General features: G+C 41.3%; 1 protein-coding gene across 1 annotated transcript; it reads left to right on the top strand.

The window, feature by feature from the left end:
• Nucleotides 1-19,703: 19,703 nt before the first annotated feature.
• Nucleotides 19,704-20,111, top strand: LOC103204533 (60S ribosomal protein L32-like). Its single transcript, XM_042782166.1, has one exon. It carries the CDS (start codon nucleotides 19,704-19,706, stop codon nucleotides 20,109-20,111), a length of 408 nt encoding a protein of 135 aa, XP_042638100.1.
• The last annotated feature ends 4,194 nt before the right edge of the window (nucleotides 20,112-24,305 follow it).

Raw genomic sequence — 24,305 nt, 5'->3', positions numbered from 1 at the left:
TTAAGCACATTTTTTTAATTGTAGAATTTTCTTGTATTTTAAGAAATGTATTCTGCATCATAAATCCTCATGTCTTCAGTGTTTCCCAGACTAATTGAACCACAGAGCTCTTTTATCATAGGACTATATCTAGTTAGGAAATATAATAGTAAGTCCAGAGGCATCCTGGGGAGGCATTGGTGGTTCAGTGGTAGAATTCTTGCTTTCAATGGGGGAGACCCTGGTTTGATTCCCAGCCAATGCACCTCACACACAGCATCACCTGTCTGCTGTTGGATGCTTGTGTGTTGCTATGATGCTGAACAGGTTTCAATGGAGCTTCCAGACTAAAAGGGACCAGGAAAAAAGGCCTGGTGGTGATCTACTTCTGAAAACTAGTCAAGGAAAACCCTATGGATCATAAAAGTGTAATCCACACCAATCATGGGGATGACATAGGACCAGGCAGCACTTCATTCCATTGTGCATGGGGTCACCAGGATTTGGGAACCAACTAGTTAGTTGTGAGTACAGCTAACAACAACAGAGGCTTTTCATGAGGAGTCCAGCTATGCTTTCTTTGTCCTCCAATATTTAAATCCATGATTAAAGCTACTGAATACTTTTATACTATTCCTAGGAGAAAATTGGGAGCTCTGGTAGCATAGTGCCTAAGGCACTTGACTGCTAACCAGAAGGCTGGCGGTTCAAATCCACCAGCCACTCCTCGCGGTTGGGCAATCCTACTCCCGTAGTGATACTGCCTCGGAAACCCAAGGAGGGGTCGCTATGAGTCGGGGCCGACTTAACGGCAAGTAACAACAACAACAACAACAAAGGAGAAAATTAAAAAAAGAATACTTCCAGCCCTTGAGGAGAGTGTGGAAATGCATGTATTTCTAGTATCTCAGATGTAGTTCTGAGGATTACTTGCCCTACCCTAGGAAAGACACCTGATATCAAGGGGATGCTGAGGCCTCATTCATTACCCATGACAGAGTCAACTCTGCACATTTCCTGGCAAGGAAGTAATTTATCTCTATAGTAATTTAGCCTAGTTGAAATCTGCGGGCCTGCCTTGCAAAGGAGGATTCACTTGGAAGTGGAAAGGCTGAAGTTCTGGACAAAACAGATTGCAATGAGATTTTTTTTTTTTTTTTTCCCAAAGGAAATTCAGTTGCTCAGGAAGCAGTAGGCAATGGGGGCAGTATGGACGAAGGTGACAGGCAGCCAACATTCAGAAGCTGGGGATTTTAAAGATGTAGTTACTGGCTGTAACTTTAGACATTTTGTGGACCTTTGAGACTAATTTTAATCTCTAAACTTGTTACCCATATGTGTAAAATGTGATGTCACCTTCTGTTTTGAGATGGATAGTGATTTCCTCATATGTATGTGCTGGTGTGTTGTCTCCCAGCTTGATTGCGACCTGACTCTCACTTCTTAGTATGCTACAACTGCTAGTGCAGTGCTTACATCGTATTTGTTCATTGTCGGAGACTGACTATGTACATCCTACTTCAGAGAACCACTACTGGCCTGTCAGTTTATCACACTATGGTGGCTTGTGTATTGCTCCAATGCTGAAAGCTATGTGACCTGTGTTTCATTTACCAGCAGGGCCATTCATGGTGGACAGCTTTCAGCAGGGCCTCCTGACTAAGACAGACTGACTGGGAAGAAAGAACTGACAGTCTACTTCCAAAAATTAGCCAACGAAAACCCTGTGGCTCACAACAGAATATTGTCCAGTATAGTGTTAGAAAATGAGCCCCGTACTGCAAAGCACTCAAAATATACTGTGGCCACAACAATGGACTCAAGTGTACCGACAATTGTGAAGATGGCGGAGGACTAGGCCATATTTCGTTCTGTTGTCCGTGGGGCCACCTTGAGTCAGAGCTGATTTGATGGCAACTGACAACATTTAAGAGAAAACCGCATCAATTCAATGTGGCCTCGTACCAGTGAGAATCAAAGAGCCCTTGAAGGGATGATTATGTGAAGCTTGTATGTGGGAAAGAAAGGATCTGTCTGATTTGCCACATTCACTCTTCCTCTTTGCATAAATGTTAGCAGTGATCTAAGCAACAATGTTCCTAGGATAATGGAAAGGATTTAATGGCCTCAAGCGGCATTGACGTTTAACAATCCTATTCATATAAAGTTAAATATAGCTACCTATCTGAGCCTCACCTCACTTTCCAACTTGTTTTCTTTGTATTTTAGTTCTTAATAGCTGTAAAATTCTGCCTTGTGCTACTGTACTTTTATCTTCTCAGCGAAAACAATTGCAATAAAGGGATATTTTTATTTGAATAGAGAAATATAATTATATAATCTGATAGATTCCTTCTCTATAAAGTTATTCAACACTTTGTGTTAGAACAAGGTATTTGACTCTCATTTATAATGGAATTTATGCTTGTATCTTTTTTAAAAGTTTCACCAAGAATAAAACTCTCCAAAGTGGCCTTGCAAACAGATTAAGAGATTTTGCCTGGCTACCCTTTCCCACTCCTCAGAAGGAAGATTGGGCAATCTACTTCTGTAGAGACACCGCCTCGGAAACTCTGTGAGTTGAAACCAACTTGATGGCAGAGAGAGTGGGCAGCTTGATGGCAGTGAGAGTGGGGACACACTGGACTCTGAGTGTGGTAGTGAGATTAAACTGTCAAATACAGATTGTGCCTCTATTTTCTCCAAGCTAAGTGGCCTCTGCAAGTTATCTAAATTTCCAATCTTATTTCCTTATCTGTAAAATCAGTATAAAGTCTAAGTTTCCTTATGTGTTTCTCTTAAGGTTGTGAAATTAAAAGAGGAGATAGTATGTTCAGTGCCTAGCACATAATATGCACTCAAAAAACATTAGTTACTGTTGCTGTTGGGGTAATGATGTGGTTGTTGCTATTGCTGATGATAGCAATTCTATTAAGTCTCTGCTCCTCAGAGCCTAGCACTGTGCCTAGTACTTAAACTAGTTGCTGTCAAGTCAATTCCAAGTCACGGCAAGCCCATGTATATCAGAGTAAAACTGTGCTCTATAGGGTTTTCAATAATTTTTTTTGAATTTTTGTTGTGATTTGGGTGAAAGTTACAGAGCAAATTCATTTTCTGTATAGCAGTTCATATGCATTTTGTGTCATGACATTAACTGCAATTCCTCACAATGTAACAGCTCTCTTTCCATTTCCTCCCTGCAGTTACCTCTTCCCTGTCCTTCTTTCCTGTGCACTCCTGCCCCTGAGCTACTCCTTGTACAAATACTGCCCTTTTGTTTTCCCACTTTTGATTGTTCTAAGGAGTGTATTGTATTGGTTCTCTAGTGCCACCCTAACAGAAAATACCACAGGTGCATGGCTTGAACAAACAGGGACTTATTCTCTTACAGTTTAGGAGGCTAGAAGTCCGAGTTCCAAGTGCCAAGCTCTAGGGGCTGGGTGAAGACCCCTCGACTTTGGGCTTCAGCTCTGCCTCTCTTCCAGCCCACTGAAGTTTCTCTTAACTCAGACAGCTGCTGGCTGCTAAGGGTGACAAACCCAACATTGATAAATAAAATGGCCCAAATCCAGAGTCATTTCCAAGATCAGCATGGCAGGCCACTCATTGATGACTCAGCCAAATGCATGATCCAAGCATGTCAAAACGCTCTTAGACCTTTCTCAATGCTTCTTCTTATACACTGGAAGCAGACCATTCCCTAAGGCAGCTACTCAGCTGCTTCAGTAGATTCCACCATGGAGTTGATTACCAATCTCATCATGGGGAAAAACTACATCCAGCTGCACAGCCACTCAAAACCAAGCCCAGCCAAGTTGACACACAACTTAACTACCACATGTATCTACCTGATGTAAATGTTCACCCTATATTCCTGTCTATTGTTTGGCTGGAAGCCACTGGAGTGAGTTTAATTTCAGACCCAAAGAATAACTAGGGGCCAGAGTCTTGGGGATCTCACCAGACTGTTAGACCAGTAAACTTGGTCTTTTTTTCTGATTTTGAGTTTTGTTCCTATTGTTCTCCCACTCTATTCAGGATCTCCTGTACTGATTCCTTTCCGAGTGGTGACAATGGTAGCTGGGCACCAACTAGTTCTCCTGGTCTCATGGTCATATAGGCTGAGGTTCACAGGCCCACTAGTCCCCTGGACTAATTGTTTATGTGTCTTTGGTTTTCTTCATTCTTTTTTCAGACAAGAAGAGACCAGTAGTTGCTTCTTAGATGGCCACTTGCAAGCTTTTAAGATTCCACTCACTATTCACCAAGATATGATGTAGAACAATGTTTCAGTGTAGTATGTTCTGCCAATTGAGTTTGATATTCCCTGCGACCATGGTCCCGAGCCCACAGGACCAACAACTCACTCCATCAGGGTGGTTGACAGTGCTTAAGAAGTTACCATAACTTTGCCCCATACTAGTTCTAGTTATATGGACATTCTTACAGCACATTCAAATATGTATACAAAAACATCATCTGCCAACCTTATATATGGTCATGGGTATATTCCCTTTTGCCTAGATATACCTGATCATTCTGCCTGTCTACCCATACATATACCCATAGATTAATGTTTGTCATCACTGATGACTTAGTATTGTATATGTAAAAGGGTTTGTCACTGTTGTCTGTACCTCTTGTGCACCTCTCTATGTCTTCCTTCTCCCTAGAGTTATTGTGTTGGTCACTCACTTTTGGTATGTTAAATGGCTGCTTTTTATTGGAAGTAGATCACCAGGCCTTCCTTCCAAGGCATCTGTGGGTAGTAGACTCAAACCACCAACCTTTGAGTTATCAGCCAAGTACATTAACCATTTTCATCACCCAGGTACTCTGCCTTGTACTCATTAGGTGCTTAATAAATGCTTATTATTTGTGATAGTTAAGGTTATGTGTCAACTTGGCTCGGTCTGGATTTGAGTGGCTGTGCAGCTGGATGTACTATTCACCATGAGACTGTTAATCAACTCCATGATGGAATCTACTGTGAGCAGCTGAGTAGCTGCCTTAGGGATGTGGTCTACTCCCAGTATGTAAAGAGAAGCTTTAGGCATGGTCCATAGCTCTGGTGGTGTAGTGCCTAAGGCATTTGACTACTAACCAGAAGGCTGGCAATCCAAACCTACCAGCCACTCCTCAGAAGGAAGACTGGGCAATCTGCTTCTGCAGGGATATGGCCTCAGAAACCCAAGGAGGGGTTGCTATGAGTTGTGTTCAACTCCATGGCAGTGAGTTTGGTTTATTTATTTATTTATTTTTGGTGGTTTTTGACATGCTTGGATCCTGCATGAAGCTGAGCAGTTATTTAGCAGCCTGCCATGTTGTCTGCCTTATCTTGGGCTTTTTTTTTTTTTTAATTGTGCTCTGGGTGCTGATTTACAGAGCAAAATTTATTTTACATTCAACAGTTCAGGTACATTTGATTTCATGCCCTGATTACCATCCCCAACCATAACAAACTCTACTTCCCTCCCATCCTGTGACCACCCCCTCTCTGTGCCCTTGTTAAGTATGCACTCTTGTCTGTTCAGCTTTCCCTCTATGTGAATGGTACCTCTCTGGTGCCTCCTAGCCAATTGCCCTAACGGGTGTATCTCCCTAGAGTAGGTGGGTCCATCACTCTAGGTTAGTGTTCTGCATGTAGGTCTTTCTACTGTTGGGCTGAGAACCAATCTTTGGGAGTGAGTCCAATTCTAGGTCCAAAGAGTAACCTGGAGCCATAGTCTTGAGAGTTCCACCAGGCTCCATCCGACCAGTAATTCTGGTCATTTTTGTGTTTTTTGAATTTTGTTCTACATTTTTCTTCCTACTCTATTCAGGATCTCCAGTTTTGATCTCTTCCTGAGTGGTTGGCATTGGTAGCTGGGCACCATCTAATTCTTCTGGTCTCAAGATCCATCATATCCTTCGACTAATTGTTTCCAGCTGAGTTGGATTTTCTTCACTCTTCTTTCTTTTAGATGAAAGGAGACCAAAAGTTGCATCCTAAATGGCCACTCGAAAGCTTTTAAGACCTGTCTTGGGACTCTTAATGGACTTGAATCAATGGCCTGCTGTATGGTTTGGTGATAGCAGGACTGTACATGTTTACTTGTCAGCCTTGGGTTTGTCAGCCTCAGCAGCCAGCAGCTGCCTGAGTGAAGAATGCCTCCAGCTTCAATGGGTCAGGAGCAAGAGGTAGAGCTGAAACTCAAGGTCAAGAGGCTTTCACCCAGACCTTAGAGCCTGATACTTTGAATTTGGACATCTAACCTCCAAAATTGTAAAAGAATAAACTCCTATTTGTTAAAGTCACCTAGTTGTGGTATTTTCTGTTAGAGTGGCACTAGGTAATCAAAACATTATTGTAATTAAAAAAAAGAATAAAGTAAATGTAACCACTGAATTTTTCTTTTTCTAATATCAGAAGCTTTTCAGGCACTTAGCTGTTTTCAAACAAATTTACCTTTTAACTTGGAATAGTGTCATTTTGACTTTAGACATATCTGTTTGGCTGATGTCTCTCACTTCAGTAAATGTCTGCTCCATCAGACATCAATGTTAACGCTTCTATTTTCAACCTGATCTTTTGTTGATTTAACTGAAAGTAGGTGCATCAAAAGTGGAATGTTGCATCTTAAGGAGGGGTTGATAAAAGCAATTAACATTGCTAATTAAAAACAAAATATAAGAATATATTTATAGGGAAAATACATATTTCTTTCCATTCTAAGATCAATAAATCCATATGCTTCCTGGTGGGAGCCTCTATTGTCCCATAGTTTCTGTACTATGTACATGTCAAATTCTCCAAAATGGACATGGATTAACCCTCACTCCAAGCTAGCTGAGACTTATTTTTTTCTCCACACTTTAATTGCCACTGAACAACCAACCATATAGCATTCCATTTTTAGTCACTGACCATTTTAAAAAGGTCAAGATAACAGAACACAATCTTTTATTATAAATACAAAAAAAAAAAAAAGAAAAAATCCCATTTCCTGATCACATTTGTGTCCCCAGAGCAAGCCCTGGAGGAGCCTATGTTTCTCCAAGGACGTGGAAACAGTATTGGTAGATACAGCTGCTTTTATGCTGTTCTCCCAAATTCTCTGAGATATAATCTCTTCTGCAGCCTGTTAGCCTCCCCTTTCCTCCTTAATGTTTATACCTTGTAAGTGCTTATAAAAAATATGCCTCTCCATTGATCTTAGTTCAGAAAAAGCACAGAAACATTTATTTCAGGGCTTCTTAAAAAGTCATCTTCCTGGACCCTTGACCTGTTCATAAGACTTTTTCTGGGGGACAAGAGTGAAGGGAAAGCCTGTCATCAAATCCCTTCAAGCTGGGTGGTCAGGATTTCTCTAAACGAGCTAGCTGTCACTTTCACCTATTCTAATTTCTGTATCTAAATGTGGAGGTAGCTCCTGAGAGTGGAAGTGGTCCAGGTGGGACATTCATTTCATAGGCATACTGAGTCCCTAGCACAGAGGGAGGCTAGTTGGGGTGAAGAGGGGAGTACCGAGAAGAAGATGGCTTAAAGCAAGGCTGTGTGTCATATCCCAAAGCAATGTAACAACAACAAAAACAAACTCATTGCCGTCCAGTTGATCTCAGCTCCTGGTGACCTCATGTGCTACACAGGAGAATTGCTCCATAGGGTTTTCTCAGCTGTAGTATTTCTAGAAGCAAATCAGCAGGCCTTTCTTCCACTGTGCCACTGGGTGGCTTTCAACTGTCATCCTTTAAATTAGAAGTCAAGCACAAACTGTTTGCACCACTCAGGGACCTTAAAGCAATGTAGGGGCCCTTGAAACCATCTTAAATTCTCTCCAACATTGAGCATCTTCTTTGGGCGAAGTACTGAGTGAAGAACTAACAATACACTGTTTGGAGAACATAAGCAATGGCTGAAAATGGGGGTTTGGGTCTTTGATGGAATGAAAAAATGCCAACCTATGTTTGTATCTGCTGGGGTTGTATCAGAAATCTTGTGGGGACAATTAGAGGCTGTGCAGTTCTCAGGAACTAGCAGCTGAGACTTTTCCTCTAGGAACTTGGGATATTGCAGTCCTTCCTTTTTAAGCAAGAAAAGTATGATAATGACTTCCCTTGTTTACACTTTTTCTAGAAACCTTACTTGCCTTATCTCTAATTCTCACTAGAATCCCACTCACTAACTGCCATCAAATCAATTCCAACTCATACTGACTCCCATTGGGTTTCCAAGGCTGTTAATCTTTACTAAAGCAGACTGCCTCGTCTTTCTTCCATGGAGCAGCTGGTGGGTTCAAAACACTGACCTTTTGGTTAGCTGCCAAATACCTTAACCACTACACCACCAGAGCTCCTAAAACCCTACTAGGAAGTCAGTAATATTATTCCATTTTATAGATGAAAGAGCGGATGCTTAGAATGGGTGGGGAATTAGCAATGTCCCCTAGCTGATTTACAGAAGGCTGCTGGGATCCCTAAACCAGGTAATCTCTTTCTTCATCTCCTCTCCATGCAAGCCTTGCAGGAGCTCTGGGGAGGAGTTGGGTCAGCATCACGTGCTTTTGGAGGAGTAAGCCCCACATTCATGCCGTGCTCTTGGGAAGTCTCTTTTTTCAGCACTAAGTACAAGGTGCGGTTATGAGGAACAGATCTCTGTATTTTGCTTGTGTCATTCAAGAGACCAGTAACTAAAATGACTGGGCCTAGTGGCAACATCCTTGGAAATTTACTCAAGGGATTATCAATAGTCACTTTGCTGTTGGCTACTGTTTTTTCCCCTTTGATTTTCATCCTTATACCTCTCTGGTATAACCAAAAACCGAACACACTGCCATCGAGTCAGATCCGACTCATAGCGACCCCTCCTTGAGTTTCCAAGGCAATATCACTACAGAAGTAGATTGCCTAACCTTCCTTCTGAGGAGTGGCTGGTGGGTTTGAACCGCCAGGCTTCTGGTTAGCAGTCAAATGCCTTAGGCACTATGCCACCAGAGCTCCTCCTCTCTGGTACAGACCATGGTGAACATCCCATTCCTTCAGCCACTCTCTGTCATGTGCAGGAGCAAGGGGGACCATCCAGTCAGAAATGTCTTCATCCAGATCCTCAAAATAGATTCTAACCTCCTCACATCTCTGCATCTTGAAAATATTTGCACAGTTCCTCATTGTATTATAGAATTTATATGTTGATCTTTATGCTTCACACTAGTTTTCAAAATTAATATTTGTTATACAGAGGCCTAAGGAATTCTGGTGGTGTAGCAGTTAAGACATTTGGCTGCTAACCAAAGATAGGTGATTCGAACCAACCAGCTGCTCTGCAGAAGAAAGGTAAGGCATCTGCTTCTGTAAAGATTTACAGCCTTAGAAAACCTATGGGGCAGTTCTACTCTGTTTTATAGGGTTACCATGAGTCAGAATCAACTTGATCACTTTTTTTTTTACAGTGACCTGCTAATTAATATGAACCTTTACTGAAATTTCAAATCAGCTATTTGAAATGGGAGGAAGGCAGAAGGAAACTTGCAAATTCTGTGCATAATGAAGGGAAGAACAAGCTCACATAATGAAGACAAACAATTATACGGCATTTACATGATTCTTTCTTCTTACAATGTGAGATGAGACATGTGGAGCTGATCAGTATGCTGTCTTGGCTGTGAGTTCCCCACCATTTGGTAGGACTCTGAAAGCCAAGTGCAGGTCACACTGTTTTCCCGAGTTTTCTTGTATTATCCTATGGACTTCTGGGCAGCTGAGACCACCCTGCCATATTCAACTCTGGCACAGGTGACTTCTTTTTCTGTGACTGTCCCCAGGGGCATGGCCTTCAGCAGTTGATACACCTGTGCTCAATGAAAGAACCTAATTCAGGTTCTAACCACTTAATTCCAACCAGCCAGAGTACTGAGAAAAATTTTTACTCATCCCCCAAATATTTACTGAGTATCAATGATGTCCCAGATATTATACTCTGTGCTGGAGATAACAAAAAATGCCTGATGTCCTTGAGGTCTTCACAGCCCACTGAGGAAGATACATTATAAACATGACACATTTATGGTGAGCACTCTGTGGGTGCAGAGAAGGAGAGCCTACCTCTGACAGGAGGAAGGAGAAAGGGCTTGGGAAGAGCTGAGACTAGAAGGAAGGCCAAGGGTTGGCCAAAAAGCAGAGAAATGGTGGTCATTCTAGACAGAGGCAGCCTTATATGGAGAGGTACAAGGTAGGAGAGCACTCATAGTGTCCTGGGAACAGAAAGTGGTTCCCTGGAGTGTATGTAGGGTGTGTGGAGAGGAGCATCCTCAGAGAGAAAGCTGGAGAGGTGGATAAGGGCCAGAACCCAAAGGGCCATGAATACCAACTTGAAAGATGATCCCGGGTGATGGGGAGTCACCAGGAGCTTTAAGCAAGAAAACTACCTGGGAAGATTTGCATTTTTGCAACTGTACCCAGGCTAGTTGGAGTGGATGGATAACATGTAAAGTGAAGATGATAATAAACACTTTCGGGTGCCTGCTATGAACTAGACACAATGCTAGAGAAAACTGGAGATACCAGTCAGCTATCTTTAAATCAACTCAGGCAAGCTGAGCTCAGCCCAAGTTTGAGAGGCTGGAAAGCAGAATGGTAAAGATCTGGCCTTCCCAGGTTCACATCCTAGCTCTGTTAGTTACTAGTGCTGTGACTAGATAGACTCTCTGTGCCTCAATTCTTCGTCTTTCAAATGGGGATAATAATAGGAACTGCATAGAGTGTTGTGAGGATTAAATGAGTTGATGTATGTAAATCTCTTAGTACTGTTTCTGGAACACAGGAAATGCTCTGTGAGTATTAGCTCTCATTATTGGAACTATGGTAGAGATGGAGGGAGGGGATGGATGTGGGGGTGGAGGGGTGGTCCAAACAAATCTAATTATTTTCTCTTGAGCAATGGGGCAGATGGTAAACGTAGGAGGAGAGAAGTTTGTGACGGTAAGAGGATGAAATTTGTCTGAGAAATATTGAGTTTGAAGAACCTGAGGAACACTCAGGTAGAAATATCCAACCAGCAGGCTGTAAATAGAAGTGTGAGCTCTGAGCAGCAGTCTGAGGAGGGTTCAAGAATTAGGAATTGTCAGCAAGAACTTGAGGCCATGGTTCTGAATGAAAGTGCCTGGACAAAGGAAAACGAGGGGGAGGATAGGGCCAGAGAGGGAAAGGCCAAGATTTAAGGAGTAGCTGGAGGAAAAGGGGGTCTTGGGAGAAACTGAGATGGAATCATTCAAAATAAAAAGAGGAGAACCAAGGAAAGATGGCCTTAAAAGGCCCAGGGGAGGAGTTTCTTTCTTTCTTCCTTTTTTTTTTTTAAACCTTTTATGATGATTTTGGTGAAAGTTTACAGAGAAATTTGGTTTTCCACTCAACAATTCATATACATTTGATTCATAATATTGATTGCAGTCCTCACAATGTAACAGTATTCTTCCCACTTCCTTCATATGCTCACTGTTTCCATTCATCCTTCTTTCCTATCCCTTCCTGCCTTCTGAGATTTATCCCTGGGCAAATGCTGTCCTTTTGATCTCATATGGTTGCTTGTTCTAATAAGTGTGTGCACCCCTGGTTTTACCATGCTGGCCTGTCTATTGTTTGGCTGAAAATTGAGCCACGGAGGTGAGTCAGTTCCAACTTGAAGGGTATTTGAAGGCCACAGCTTTGGGGGTCCCATAATCTCTAACAGACCAGTAAGCTTGGTCGTTTTTTATGATTGTGACCTTGTTCCACAATTTTCTCTCACTCTAACCAGGGCCTCTATTGTGATCCCTTTCAGAGTGATCAGCAGTGGTATCCAGGCACCACCTAGTTCTTGTCTCACGGTCATGGAGACTGAGGTTCATGTAGTCCATTACTTCTTCGGAGAAACAGTTTCCAGTGTGTTTTATTTTCTTCACTCTTCTTTGCTTTTGATTGGGAGTGGCTACTCATCAAAGTAGGATGTAGAACATTGTCCTATGTTAAGCCAATAGACTCTGATGTCTCATGAGACTACGATCTGGAGCACTGAGGCCCAGTGACTGATTCCTTCAAGGTGTTTGGTTATGCCTAAGAAGTTTTCACAACTTTTCCCTTTGATAGAAGATTTTCTTGAAGAAGAGAATAGTCAGAAAGTAAAATGCTACAGAAAAGTGCCATGATACAAGACTTATGAGATATCCATTAAATTTCACACCATGGAGGCTTTTGGTGACTGAATCAATCAGGATTCAATTAAGAAAACAGAAACAACTCTAGGTATTTCAAAAAAGAAAATTTAATGTAAGGAATAGGGGATGGAGTAGGCAGGGGTTGAAGAACTCTAAAAGCAGAAGGGAACCTTGAAGAAACACAGAGATACTAATAGCAGGAAATAATTTCCTCCCCTAAGAAGCTCTGGTAGCACAGTGCCTAAGGCACTTGAATGCTAACCAGAAAGATGGAGGTTCAAACACACCAGCCACTCCTCGGAAGGAAGGTTGGGCAATCTGCTTCCATAGTGATACTGTCTTGGTAACCCAAGGAGGGGTAACTATGAGTCGGGCCAACTCCACGGCACATAACAATAACAACAACAACAGGGTTAAGGGAACACAGGGAAGAGGTTGGAGCCAACTGAATCCAGACACTTGGAGGCAAGATTCCATGGAGATGGGATTGGGCCTCTGAGGTGGGAAAGATACCCAACTGTCACTAGCACTCATGGAGGTCAGAGAGGGGCCAGACTTCTGAGGGAAGGGGTCCTACTAAGCTGGAATTGATACCTTGGAATCTTAGAGGACAGTCCAGCAGAGCAGGTACCAAAACCTCTGTGGAGGTGGCTGAAGGGACAAGGATGGCTCTGGGGGTCCTGGCAGAGTCAGAATACTGTAATTGATTGCTGCAGCAGGAGTTCAGGGCTGTTGCTGGGGTTATGCTCCCCAAAAGCAAGCAAACAGGAAAGAGGAATCCCTTCTCACCTCCTCCTGCCTACAAGCCTCCCTCTGTGCTGTTGTTAGTTGCTATCAAGTCAACTCCAACTCTAGAGACCCCATGTACAATAGAATGAAACACTGCCCAGTTTTGAGCCATCTCCACAATCATTGGTATGCTCAAATCTATTGCTGTGGCCACTGTACTTTTTGAGTGTCTTTTAATCTAGGGGGCTCATCTTCTAGCACTATATTGGACAATATTTGGTTGTGATCTGTAGGGTTTTCATTGGCTAATTTTTGGAAGTCGATCACCAGGCCTTTCTTCCTAATATGTCTTGATCTGGAAGTTTGCTGAATCTGTCTACCATGGGTGACCCTGATGATATTTGAAATACCACTAGTAAAGCTTCCAGCATCATAGCAACACACAAGTCATCATAGTATGACAAACTCACACACAGGTGGTAGAGTCTTCCTCTAGTGTACCCTATTAGCAAAACCCACCAGAAACCATATGACAAAGGAGAAATACAGTTTGAAGGCTTTAGGCTCCAGGATACAAAGTAGAAGACAGAAAAGTGGTTTGAGGCTGAGGTACAATGACTTGAGAATCAATTGGCACAGTGACCCTCCTAAGTATCATTTTAATGGTTTGGAAGAAAGCCATATAGTAATAGGTTGAGAAGCAGAAGTTGTTATTATGTTGTTAGGTGCTGTCAAGTGTTTTCTGACACATTGACCCTATGTATAACAGAACAAAATACTGCCCAGGCTTGTGCCATCTTCACAACTGCTGCTATATTTGAGCCCATTGTTTCAGGCATTGTATCAATCCATCTTGTTGAGGATCTTCCTCTTTTTCACTGATCCGCTACCAAGTGTGATGTCCTTCTCTAGGAACTGGTCTCTCCTGATCACATGCCCAAAGCAAGTAAGATTAAGTCTCCCCATCCTTACTTCTAAGGAGCACTCTGCTGTACTTCTTCCAAGGCACATTTGTTCATTCTTCTGGCAGTTCATGGTATATTCAACAACAACAACAACAACAACAAAAACAACCTCACTGCCGTCGAGTGGAGTCCAACTCATAGCGACCCCTCTTTGGGTTTCCAAGGTGGTATCTCTATGGAAGTAGATTGCCCAATCTTCCTTCCGAGTAGTAGCTGGTGGGTTTCAACAGCCAGCCTTTTGGTTAGCAGTCAAATGCCTTAGGCACTACGCCACCAGAGCTCCTATATTCGATATACAATTAAAAAAAAAAAAAAAAAAAGCTGTAAAGGAGAGAGGAGAATAAGGTGGTAGGAAGAGGTAGATGCATGGTCCAGAAGGGCATTTAATTGTTTTGTTTGTTTATTGAAAAATGAGACCCTAAAGCAAGTTTCAACCTGACCTGCAGAAAGTGAGAATTACATACTGATGACAGTCCCAAGGAAATGGGAAGGGACAGAATCCAGCACATAGTTTAAAGGATTTGGTAAGTAGAGAAAAAAGAATATTGATTTCTCTAGGAGGTGAAGGAAAATGTATCGTAAGAAACAAACAAAAAATCCCATCACTTTGTAGATGCTGATGTACTGATGTGCTGGACACAATCCAAATAAGAAATGTTCTCATTTCTAGCCTAGGAGATCTCTCAGGTCTTCACTTAACTCTTAAATTCTCGGTGAGCTTTCTCTGATCATCCTCTCTAAAATTTTAACTCACTTGAAATCTCCTTTTCTGCTTTTTCCTTCGTCCCTCACATTCTAAGCATCTTACTGTATTATGTAATTTCCTGTCATCTCATGCACCAAAGTACAAAGTCCACAAAAGTCGAGATTTTTGTCTGTTTTGTTCATTATCCTAATCCAGAGTTTAAACAATGCCTGGCACAAAGTAGACACTCAATAAATGTTTGTTAAATACATGAGTGAATGAAATTACCTTAAATGGTAATTTAACTGTACTATTGAAACAGATACTATATAAATATCAGTTAAGTGGGTAGCATAGTGCCTAAGGCATTTAACTGCTAACCAGAAGGCTGGAGGTTCAAACCCACCAGTCACTCCTGGGAAGGAAGTTTGTGCAATCTACTTCCGTAGTGATACCACCTCAGAAACCCAAGGAGGGGTTGCTATGAGTTGGATCCCACTTTATGGCAGGCGGTTTGGTTTTGGTTGGTTTATGAATGGGGGCAGTGGTGATTCAGGGGTAGAACTGAACCCAAGTTGAATTCTGACCATGCACTGCATGTGCAGCCATCACCCGGCTATCAGTGGAAGCTTCTGTGTTGCTATGATGCTGAACAGGATGGAGCTTCTAGAACAAGATGAACTGGGAAGAAAGTCCTGGCAATCTACTTCCAAACAATCAGCCCATGAAAACCCTATGTATGGATCACAATGATCTGATCAACAACTGATCATGGGGATGATAGTTAACCATAACAACATTCATAAACTCTCTGCCCAGCCCTGAGGGGGATACTGAAAAGGATGTAGAGGAATCCCTTCTATATCAGAATTTAATGTTGGAGAAATGAAACAAATTAACCTATGTGGTAGCAAAGAATGACAGAACCCTGCTCTCCTTCTTCCCAGCCTAGTCCCCAAGCATCTCTCCCTTCCTTGGGTCCCTGGAGTCTCACTCATTCTTGTTCCCTCTATCTCCACACTCCCTCATCTAGGATTCAGTGCCTTCAGCTGGCCAAGGCCATGGGTTCCAGTGGGCAGAGTTCTTGGCTCCCCACTGGAAATGGGATTAGAGGGTCCAGGTCCATCCAGGCAGTTGTCTCACACCAGCCTGACACATCTGTGCGTTTTGAAAGCCACGTCAGAGCAAGGTTTGACAGGCAGCAAGAGCCCTCCAGGCTGCAGGCTGCCAGTTCTGTCAACCCAAATGGGGAGGGGTTCCTGGGGTCAAATCACCACCTGTCAAGGTTTTAGAAGAGCCCTCAGAGTGCTCTGTGGACACAAAGGATGAAAATCAGCAAAATGGAATGAACATGTGCTATTCTTTGAGGAGACACTGGTAATAGTGTGCTTCTTTACGCTTTAAAATAAAATTCAGTTTATTCCTGGTTGAGCAAGCCCTAAAACAGTGTACCCATCACACGTACACATGTACACAAAGTGCACAGAAATGCATCAACATCCCTTCCCTCCACCCTGCACAACATACAGACACAGACAGGTACATGAGTGTGTGCCCATGTGTACACATGCACCATGTGCATGCACACACACCATTGCAAGATTTTTCCTCAGTCAGAGAGTTTGGGGAAATATTATATTTATTATAGAATGAATGACTGAAATCACTATAATCATTTAATAGAGGATAAACCATAGTACTTAACTACTCTCTATGCTCCCAGTTTTAAACAAAGTTATTTACTAATGCTAGAGTATAAATTATTTTAAAAAGAAATTCAAAACTTTGACATAAACTGTTCCTCCCAAAAGCTTTTGCTGTTACTAGAGTTTATTATTTTTTAAAAAATCAATAATTTGTTGGGAAACATTTTCCTTTAAAGAGAGGCAATGTCTCTGAAAAGGAAGGCAGTGTAGTTATCTCTCAAGTCACTCAGAGGCAGTAAAGTAAACTTTTTGGAAAGAAGTCAATTGAACTGAGTTCCAAATCTTCCTCTTTTTTTATATGCAATCCTATACAAATTACTTTTTCTCTTTGAGTCTCAGTTTTCTTATCTATATTTTGAGGGGGCGCTTAAATATGGTGAATTGACCATTCAGCCTATCTTTATTTCCTTCTAAGAGCCTTCTCAAACATCAAAGAAAACAAGTTTAAAATCTTCAGCAATAAGAACCCTGATCGAGGGACATCAACAAATTTCCAAAACATGAAAAACATGGAGTACAGTGGTAACTGATCTAACAGGGTAGAGAAAGCCATAAGTTACTATAATAAAGAAAGAAATATTGCTGTTCTTAGGTACCAGCAGGTAGGCTCCAACTCAGCAACCTTGTGTGCAACAGAACAAAACACTGCCTGTCCTGTGCCAGCACCACAATCCTTGCTACACCTGAGTGCGTCATTGCAGCCACCGTGTCAATCTATCTCATTGAGGGCCTTCCCCTCTTTTGTCGCCCCTCCACCCTACCAAGCATGACATCCTTCTTCAGAGAATGGTCCCTTCTGACAACATGACCGAAATAGGTGAGACAAAGTCTGGCCATTCTCGCTTCCAAGGAGCATTCCAGCTGCACTTCTTCCAGGACAGATCTGTTGTTCTTCTGGCAGTCCATGGTACTTTCAGTATTCTTCACCAACACCATAACTCAAAAGCACCAACTCTTCTTCAGTCTTCCTTATTCATTGTCCAGCTTTCACATGCATATGAGGCGATTGAAAATATCATTGCTTGGGTTAGGTGCACCTTAGTCTTCAAAGAGATATCTTTGCTCTTCAGCACTTGAAAGAGGTCTTTTGCAGCAGATTTGCCCAGTGCAATAAGATGTCTGATTTCTTTTCTGCTGCTTCCATTGGTGTTGACTGTGGATCCAAATAATATGAAATCGTTGACAACTTCAATCTTTTCTCCATTTATCATGCTGCTGTTTATTGGTCCAGTTGTGAGGATTTTCATTTTCTTTATGATGAGGTGTAATCCATACTGCAGATTATAGTCTTTCATCTTTATCAGTAAGTGTTCCAAGTCCTCTTCGCTTTCAATAATCAAGGTTGTGTCATCTGTATATCGTAGGTTGTTAAAGAGTCTCTCTCCAATCCTGATGCCACACATTGCTATCAGTAAAGAAACACAGCCTACAGAACCTTGGAGAGTCTTGGGATTCTGGAGCAACAGATATAATAGAAGACTGGAGAAAGCCACAGGGGTGCAGGTAGGTTGAATCTCAACTGGAGACAATTTTGCCCCCCACCTCCCATCCTGGGGGTTGAGTATTTGTTAATGTCTGGAGACATTTTTGATTGTCATGACTAGGGAGGTGCTCCTGGCGTATAGTGGGTAGAGGCCAGGGATGCTGCTAAGCATCTTACAGTGCACAGGACAGCACCCCCATTGGAAAGAATTACCCTGCTCAAAATATCAATTTGAGAAACCCTGCTCTAGACCCAATAGTTGATGTTCCACTTTTTAACTCTCTCCGTATTTGCAGATTGCCATACATCCATCTACCCCACTATGCAAGTTATGAGAAAGATCCTTCTCCAAAGAAATGGAATGGCTACAGAAAAAAAGACCTCCAATCTGGCAGTCAAGCATCCCCTGGATTATAGCCTACTTACTCAGGTCACATTGAAAGGAACTGCCAGCCTACAAGCACCTCCACCACATGCACACATAGCTCAAGATCAGTTTATTTTCTGGTTCTTGAATATGATGAAACAATCATCATAAGATGGACTTTTGAGGAAAGCCTGCAACGTGGAAGAGAGAAACCAAGATAAACAAGTATAATAAGTAACTCTGGGGGGAAGACATATAATTTAGAAACACAACTTAAATTTTAAAGACTCTCGAATATTCCAAGGAAGAGTTTAAAGTTACTGCATCAACAAAATACAAACAGCTAATAAGAAAAAATAAAGTAAAAATATAACCATGAAATTCAAATGGGTAGTGGATAAAGTCTAGTAAAACCGACAGATAGTAGATAAAGACAGAGATATGAAAAGATGAGAGAAAAAAATACGTAAAGGGTCAATCCAAGACACTTCAAAGCTGATTAATAGGAGTGACAGAAAGAGAAAGAAGATAAATATCACAAGCGTTTTCCTTGAGTCAAAAGACATGAGTCTCCAAATTAAATGGCCACCAGTGCCCAAGAAATGAGTTAACAAACTTAATAAATTCACACATGTACACACATTCATGCACATACACAACTAGAACCATCATTTACCAAATGTCAGTATGTCTGTAGAAGCAGAAATTACTAAGAAGCTTTAGCAGATAATAGGGAAATTAAAAGATAGTTGTGAAAAAAAAAAAAAAAAAGAAGAAGAACTCTGATCAGCATCAGACCTCTGATCAACCAAACTAGACCCTGTCAGAAAATGGAGCAAGACTTTCACAGTTCTGAGCTACAATGATTGCCAAGTTAGAATTCTATACTCAACCAAATATAGATGAAGTAGAAAAAGTCATTTTCAGAAAAATATAAACTGAAAAATTTTATATTTCACATGTAGAGGCAATAGCACCTAAGCAATGTTTTTTCTTTCTTTCTTTTTTTTTTTTTTTTTTAGGTCACTATGATTTGAAATAAGGAGCTCTGGTAGCATGGTGCCTAAGGCATTTGACTGTTAACCAGAAGGCTGGTGGTTCAAACCCACCAGCCACTCCTCGGAAGGAAGGTTGGGCAATCTACTTCCGTAGTGATACTGCCTCGGAAACCCAAGGAGGGGTCGCTATGAGTCGAGTCCAACTCGATGGCACATAACAACAACAACAACATGATTTGAAATCACACCACAGTAATTTTTCTTTTTTTAAGCTCTTGGATTTAAAGATGGAGGAAGGGGCCATGAGATAAGGAATACAAGTATTGCAGATCTAGAAGGCGGAAAAGGCAAGGAAATGGATTCTCCCCTACAACCTCTGAATGAAGCCAGGGCCTGCAGACCTGCCTAGTGAAAATAAATGGCCTAGTGAAACTAATTTTGGAGTTTTAGCCTCCAGAACTGTAAGAGAATAAATGTGGATGTTTTAAAGCCACCAAATTTGTGGTAAATTTTTACAGCAGCAAGAAGAAACTAGTGTAATTGGTTATAGAGTTCAAAATAAGACATAATTTCTCTCTTCCTCGGCGCTGCCTACGGAGGTCGTATCCATCTCCGACCAGCATCATGGCTGCCCTCAGACCCCTGGTTAAGCCTAAGATTGTCAAAAAAAGGACCAAGAAGTTTATCCGGCATCAATCAGACCGTTATGTCAAAATTAAGCGCAATTGGCGAAAGCCCAGAGGCATTGACAACAGGGTGCGGAGAAGATTTAAGGGTCAGATCTTGATGCCCAATACTGGTTATGGGAGCAACAAGAAAACGAAGCACATGCTGCCTAGTGGCTTCCGCAAGTTCCTGGTCCACAATGTCAAGGAGCTGGAAGTGCTGCTGATGTGCAACAAATCTTACTGTGCTGAGATCGCACACAATGTTTCCTCCAAGAACCGCAAAGCCATCTTGGAAAGAGCAGCCCAACTGGCCATCAGAGTCACCAATCCCAATGCAAGGCTGCGTACTGAAGAAAATGAATAGACAGCTCATTTATAAGTTTTATTTGTGCTAAATAAAACCATAAAACCTCTGCCAAAAAATAAAATAAAATAAAATAAGACATAATTGGAAATATGGTGGCTGGACATGATGACTTCTAGTGTTTCTTTCACACCTAAAATCTATCGAAACTGATTCCAAAGCTTAGTCCATTCTGGTGGAATCCTGAGATTTTTCCCTTTAGAAAATGTTGTGTATATGCACACTGATTATTTGATCCCATGCCACTGGGAACCTCAAGAAAATCATTTTGATAAATGTCAAATCTTCATTCCTGACCCTGTTTTATTTTCTCACAAAATCTATGAAGCAATTATTACAATCATCTCCACTTCAGAGATGACATTCAGAGAGACTAAATTAATTGCCCTGAATGGCATGAGCTTTAAATGACTAGTATGGTGACTGGATGCATCATATTATGCTGCTTATTGGGCAGAAAGAGAAAAGTAAGAAAAATTCTCTGCCCAACAGCCAATCTCCTCATGAAGTATCTATCATATTCACTGCTCTGAGGTTATAGATCAACTTCTTTGGGAATCTGATGGAGCAGGTTAGCAAACAATAGCCTCCTTGGGCTCATGAACATGGTGATCTCACAGCACAGTGCTCCAAGGGCTCATCAAAGGACCTGGAAGCACCTATTGTTGTTGTTGTTATGTGCCATCAGAGTCAGACCTGACTCATAGCGATCCCTTTTTGGGTTTCTGAGGCAGTATCACTACGGAAGTAGATTGCCCAACCTTCCTTCCAAGGATCTATAATCCACCCTAAATGGATTGAAACTACTGGGTTCAAACATTTGGACCCCCAACTAAAGCAAACTTTTCCTTTTGTTTGTTCCACCCTCATTCTTGACATCCTTGGCAAGTCCCAAGTCATAGTGAGAAAGGTCTGCATTTCTCTCCTATGTAGCATTGAAGATAGTGCTTCCCAGGAAATGGCTGTCAGTAATGGTGGATTCTAGGAACATTCTGTATAGGATGCTGCTCTGACCTGCCAGGGAGATCTTCTTAGTACTGTGTTACTGGGGCGTGCTGGGTCACACAAGTTACTTGCATCAGACTATTTTTCTACCAGTTGAAACTTGGCTCCTTAGGGATACAAAGTTTCTGAGGAAGATATGTTCCCATTAATTAAATAATAGAGTCGTAGACCTGCAGAAACTCCATGGGAAACTGGAAAGAGTTTACATAAATGTCCACTGAAAATATGTTGTGTTTCAAGTGGTTCTATCAATTCTGCCACATGGCAACCTTGGGAAGAAGCGAGGCTTGCTTGCTTGTCTACCTCCATTCCCCATTTGGTCTCTCCTCCTTCCTTTTCTACCAGTTGTCATCAAGTTGATTCTGACTCATGGTGACCCCATACATGTTAAAGCAGAATTGCTCCGTAGGGTTTTCCACGGTTCATTTTTCAGAAGTAGATCTTCAGGCCTTTTTCTGGGGCACCTCTAGGAAGACTCGAACCTCCCACCTTTCGGTTAATAGCTGAGTGCATCAACCATGTGCACCACTCAGAGACTCCATCTTTTTCTAAGCATTCTCCTTTTCTCTCCCCATTATCTTTCTTCATCCTGACTCCCCAGAGATGGCCTCTGTGACACTCTCTGCAGTTTGGCCAGAAAAAGGCTGCCTACTTTAGATTTCCTCCTCTTTATCCTTCTATCTGAGTCATACTTAGGAGACAGGGCAGTTAACATTACAACTAATTAGGGTGTAAATGACACCGGCTACCAAAGTATTGATGTATAGTCCCTCCCAAATAACACATTTGCATTTTGCAGGAGGTCTTTGATATCTAAATCCACGGGCATAGCAAATGCAGGAACGTTTGGGCCATGTGCAGGTAGTTTGATACAGTGGCCATTTTGGAGCAAATGACTCAGAACTTCTCAAATCACTCCAAGGAGGCAACACTTAATGTTATTCATATACGTGCCAGCCCTATTCTGTGCACACTCTGGGTACATAGGCCACTTAGAAATCCCACTATTAACTGTATTCTACTTTAGCAATATAAAATATTTTTCTTTTGGCATCTACATATTTCTGAATAGTACATATAAGTATTTTCTCAGTTTTACACTCAGTTCTCATTGGTTGCAGTAAAACTCAATTTGGCAAAATCATATGATTCAGTAAAATAAACTCAGAGTATTGATAGTGACCACTTCCCACTCCAAAGAAGTAAGTGTATAAAATTTTCTTTATGTGTGGACTCCTATTTTTAATTGATGTTTTTCTATAAAATTTGACGAAGACATAAAGGAACTAATTTTAAAGGATCAAATTCAGAATTAATCAAAACAAGAAATAAAAAGGTAGTGAAATAAGTTGAGGAAAAGAGCAACTTACATATAAATCTTATAGAATCAGTGTTCACGTTAGACTTGTGTATTCTAAATGAGAAAGAATCTACAGTGTTTTAAATAAACACAGAGGCTTTCTCTTTTTAGTGGCTAGGAGACATAAACTTAGCTTAAATTTCTTGAATGGGTATGTAATAAACTATTAATAACATCTTCTCTGTCCTACTTAATTCATGACTAATCCTAAACAATAAGAGAGTCAGATGACTGAGTATTTAAAGAAGCAAACAGCCCAAATAAACAGAGGATCATTTCTACCTGAAATCTGGAGCCCCCAGTCTTTTCTGTCAGCTTGTGGTGCTGTGACGGTTTGCGTGTTGCAGTGATGCCAGAAGCTGTGCCACTGGTATTTCTAACATCAGCAGGGCCACCCAAAGCAGGTAGGTTTCAGTGGAGCTTCCAGATTAATACAAACTAGGAAGAAAGACCTGGCAAACTACTTCCAAAAATTAGCCAATGAAAACCCTATGGCTCACAACAGAATATTATCCAATACAGTGCTAGAAAAAGAGCCCCCACAGAGGCTCTCAAAATATACAGTGGCCACAGCAATGGACACAAATACACTCAGAAATAATCATGACACAGGACTAGTTGTGTCTGGGGTCATAGCATGGAGTTGCCCTGAGTCAGAGCTGGCTCTATGGTAACTAACAATAATAACCACAAAGCCCCTTTAGATATCTGGCCATGGCACCATTTAACAATAGCTTTTTTTTTTTTTTTTTGGCTTTCTAAATGAAAGCCACAAAAGGAATCCTATAGAGCAGAGTTCTACAGTTTAAAGGTGAGAAAAACAAGGGTCCCTAAAGATCCAGACAGCACGGACAATTGGTGGGGCAAGGAGGACTCCCTAGGCACCTCTAATAGCTTAAAAAGCATCTTTTCCTTTTCTATATATCTCATGGAATATGAGTGAATCCTTCTCTTAAAAATTTAAGAAGCAAAAACCTGGATTTGCTAATTCTTTATGATGCCCACATCAGTAAAATCTCTCAACCCCCGCAAGAAAACCTTTTATAATGCAAGGCTGGGTCGGCCCCACAAAGCCTATCTTTTCACTAACACTTAAAAATATTTTCTCAACATTCACAGGCAGTGCTCAAAATTGGCCTGATATATATAGAGAGCCTCCTTTGTGGAATAACAAGATTATTTTTATCATTTTCTGATTCTCAAAAATCTGACCTGTCACCAAGAACTTCTAAAAATATCAGGATGATAATGATATGCTTCACCATTCCTCTCCTGGCTTACGGCTGCATTACTAGATTTTTATTTATTTTCTGAGGGTCTTCTCTGATCACAGCCCTCATCATTTCATTCCTTTAAGAAGATGTGAGACAGAGTAGCTATCTTGGGAAGGTAGTTGATTTTTTTTTTTCCCCTGCCTTTAAAGACAAGGTGTTTTTTGTAAAATGTTCTGTATAATTCATTTTCTGTCTATCTTTTAAATCACAGTTTAGAGTTAGAAGTACATTGGGATGGATTCTAGAAAGCAAATGCTGAGAGAGGAGAAGCATTTTGTTCTTGTACCACAGCCAATTAAATTCAGACACATTGCCAAATGCCTACTATGTGACAGGAATATAAAGACGAATAAAACATTCTTTGTTCTCAAATAGCTCACAGCCTACTAAGATAGACAGTCTCATAAACAACAACAAAACAACTTAGTACACTGTGATAAGAGCTATAATCTTATTGTTTGTATAAATATAAAAGAGATGGGAACACCAATCAGGGAGCAAAAAATACTATCTGTGGAAGTCAGAAAAGAAATGTAATAGGAAAACAAGTGGTAT

Source organism: Orycteropus afer, unplaced genomic scaffold, assembly GCF_000298275.1.
Source record: "Orycteropus afer afer isolate SDZICR_OR568_19922 unplaced genomic scaffold, OryAfe1.0 scaffold00252, whole genome shotgun sequence".
NCBI lineage: Eukaryota > Metazoa > Chordata > Mammalia > Tubulidentata > Orycteropodidae > Orycteropus > Orycteropus afer.
The sequence above is the reverse complement of the archived record's forward strand: the minus strand, read 5'-3'. Positions and strand labels throughout refer to the sequence as shown.

Excerpts from the sequence above, each read along its gene's own strand:
- LOC103204533 (XM_042782166.1), top strand. The coding sequence starts at position 19,704 with ATGGCTGCCCTCAGACCCCTGGTTAAGCCTAAGATTGTCAAAAAAAGG.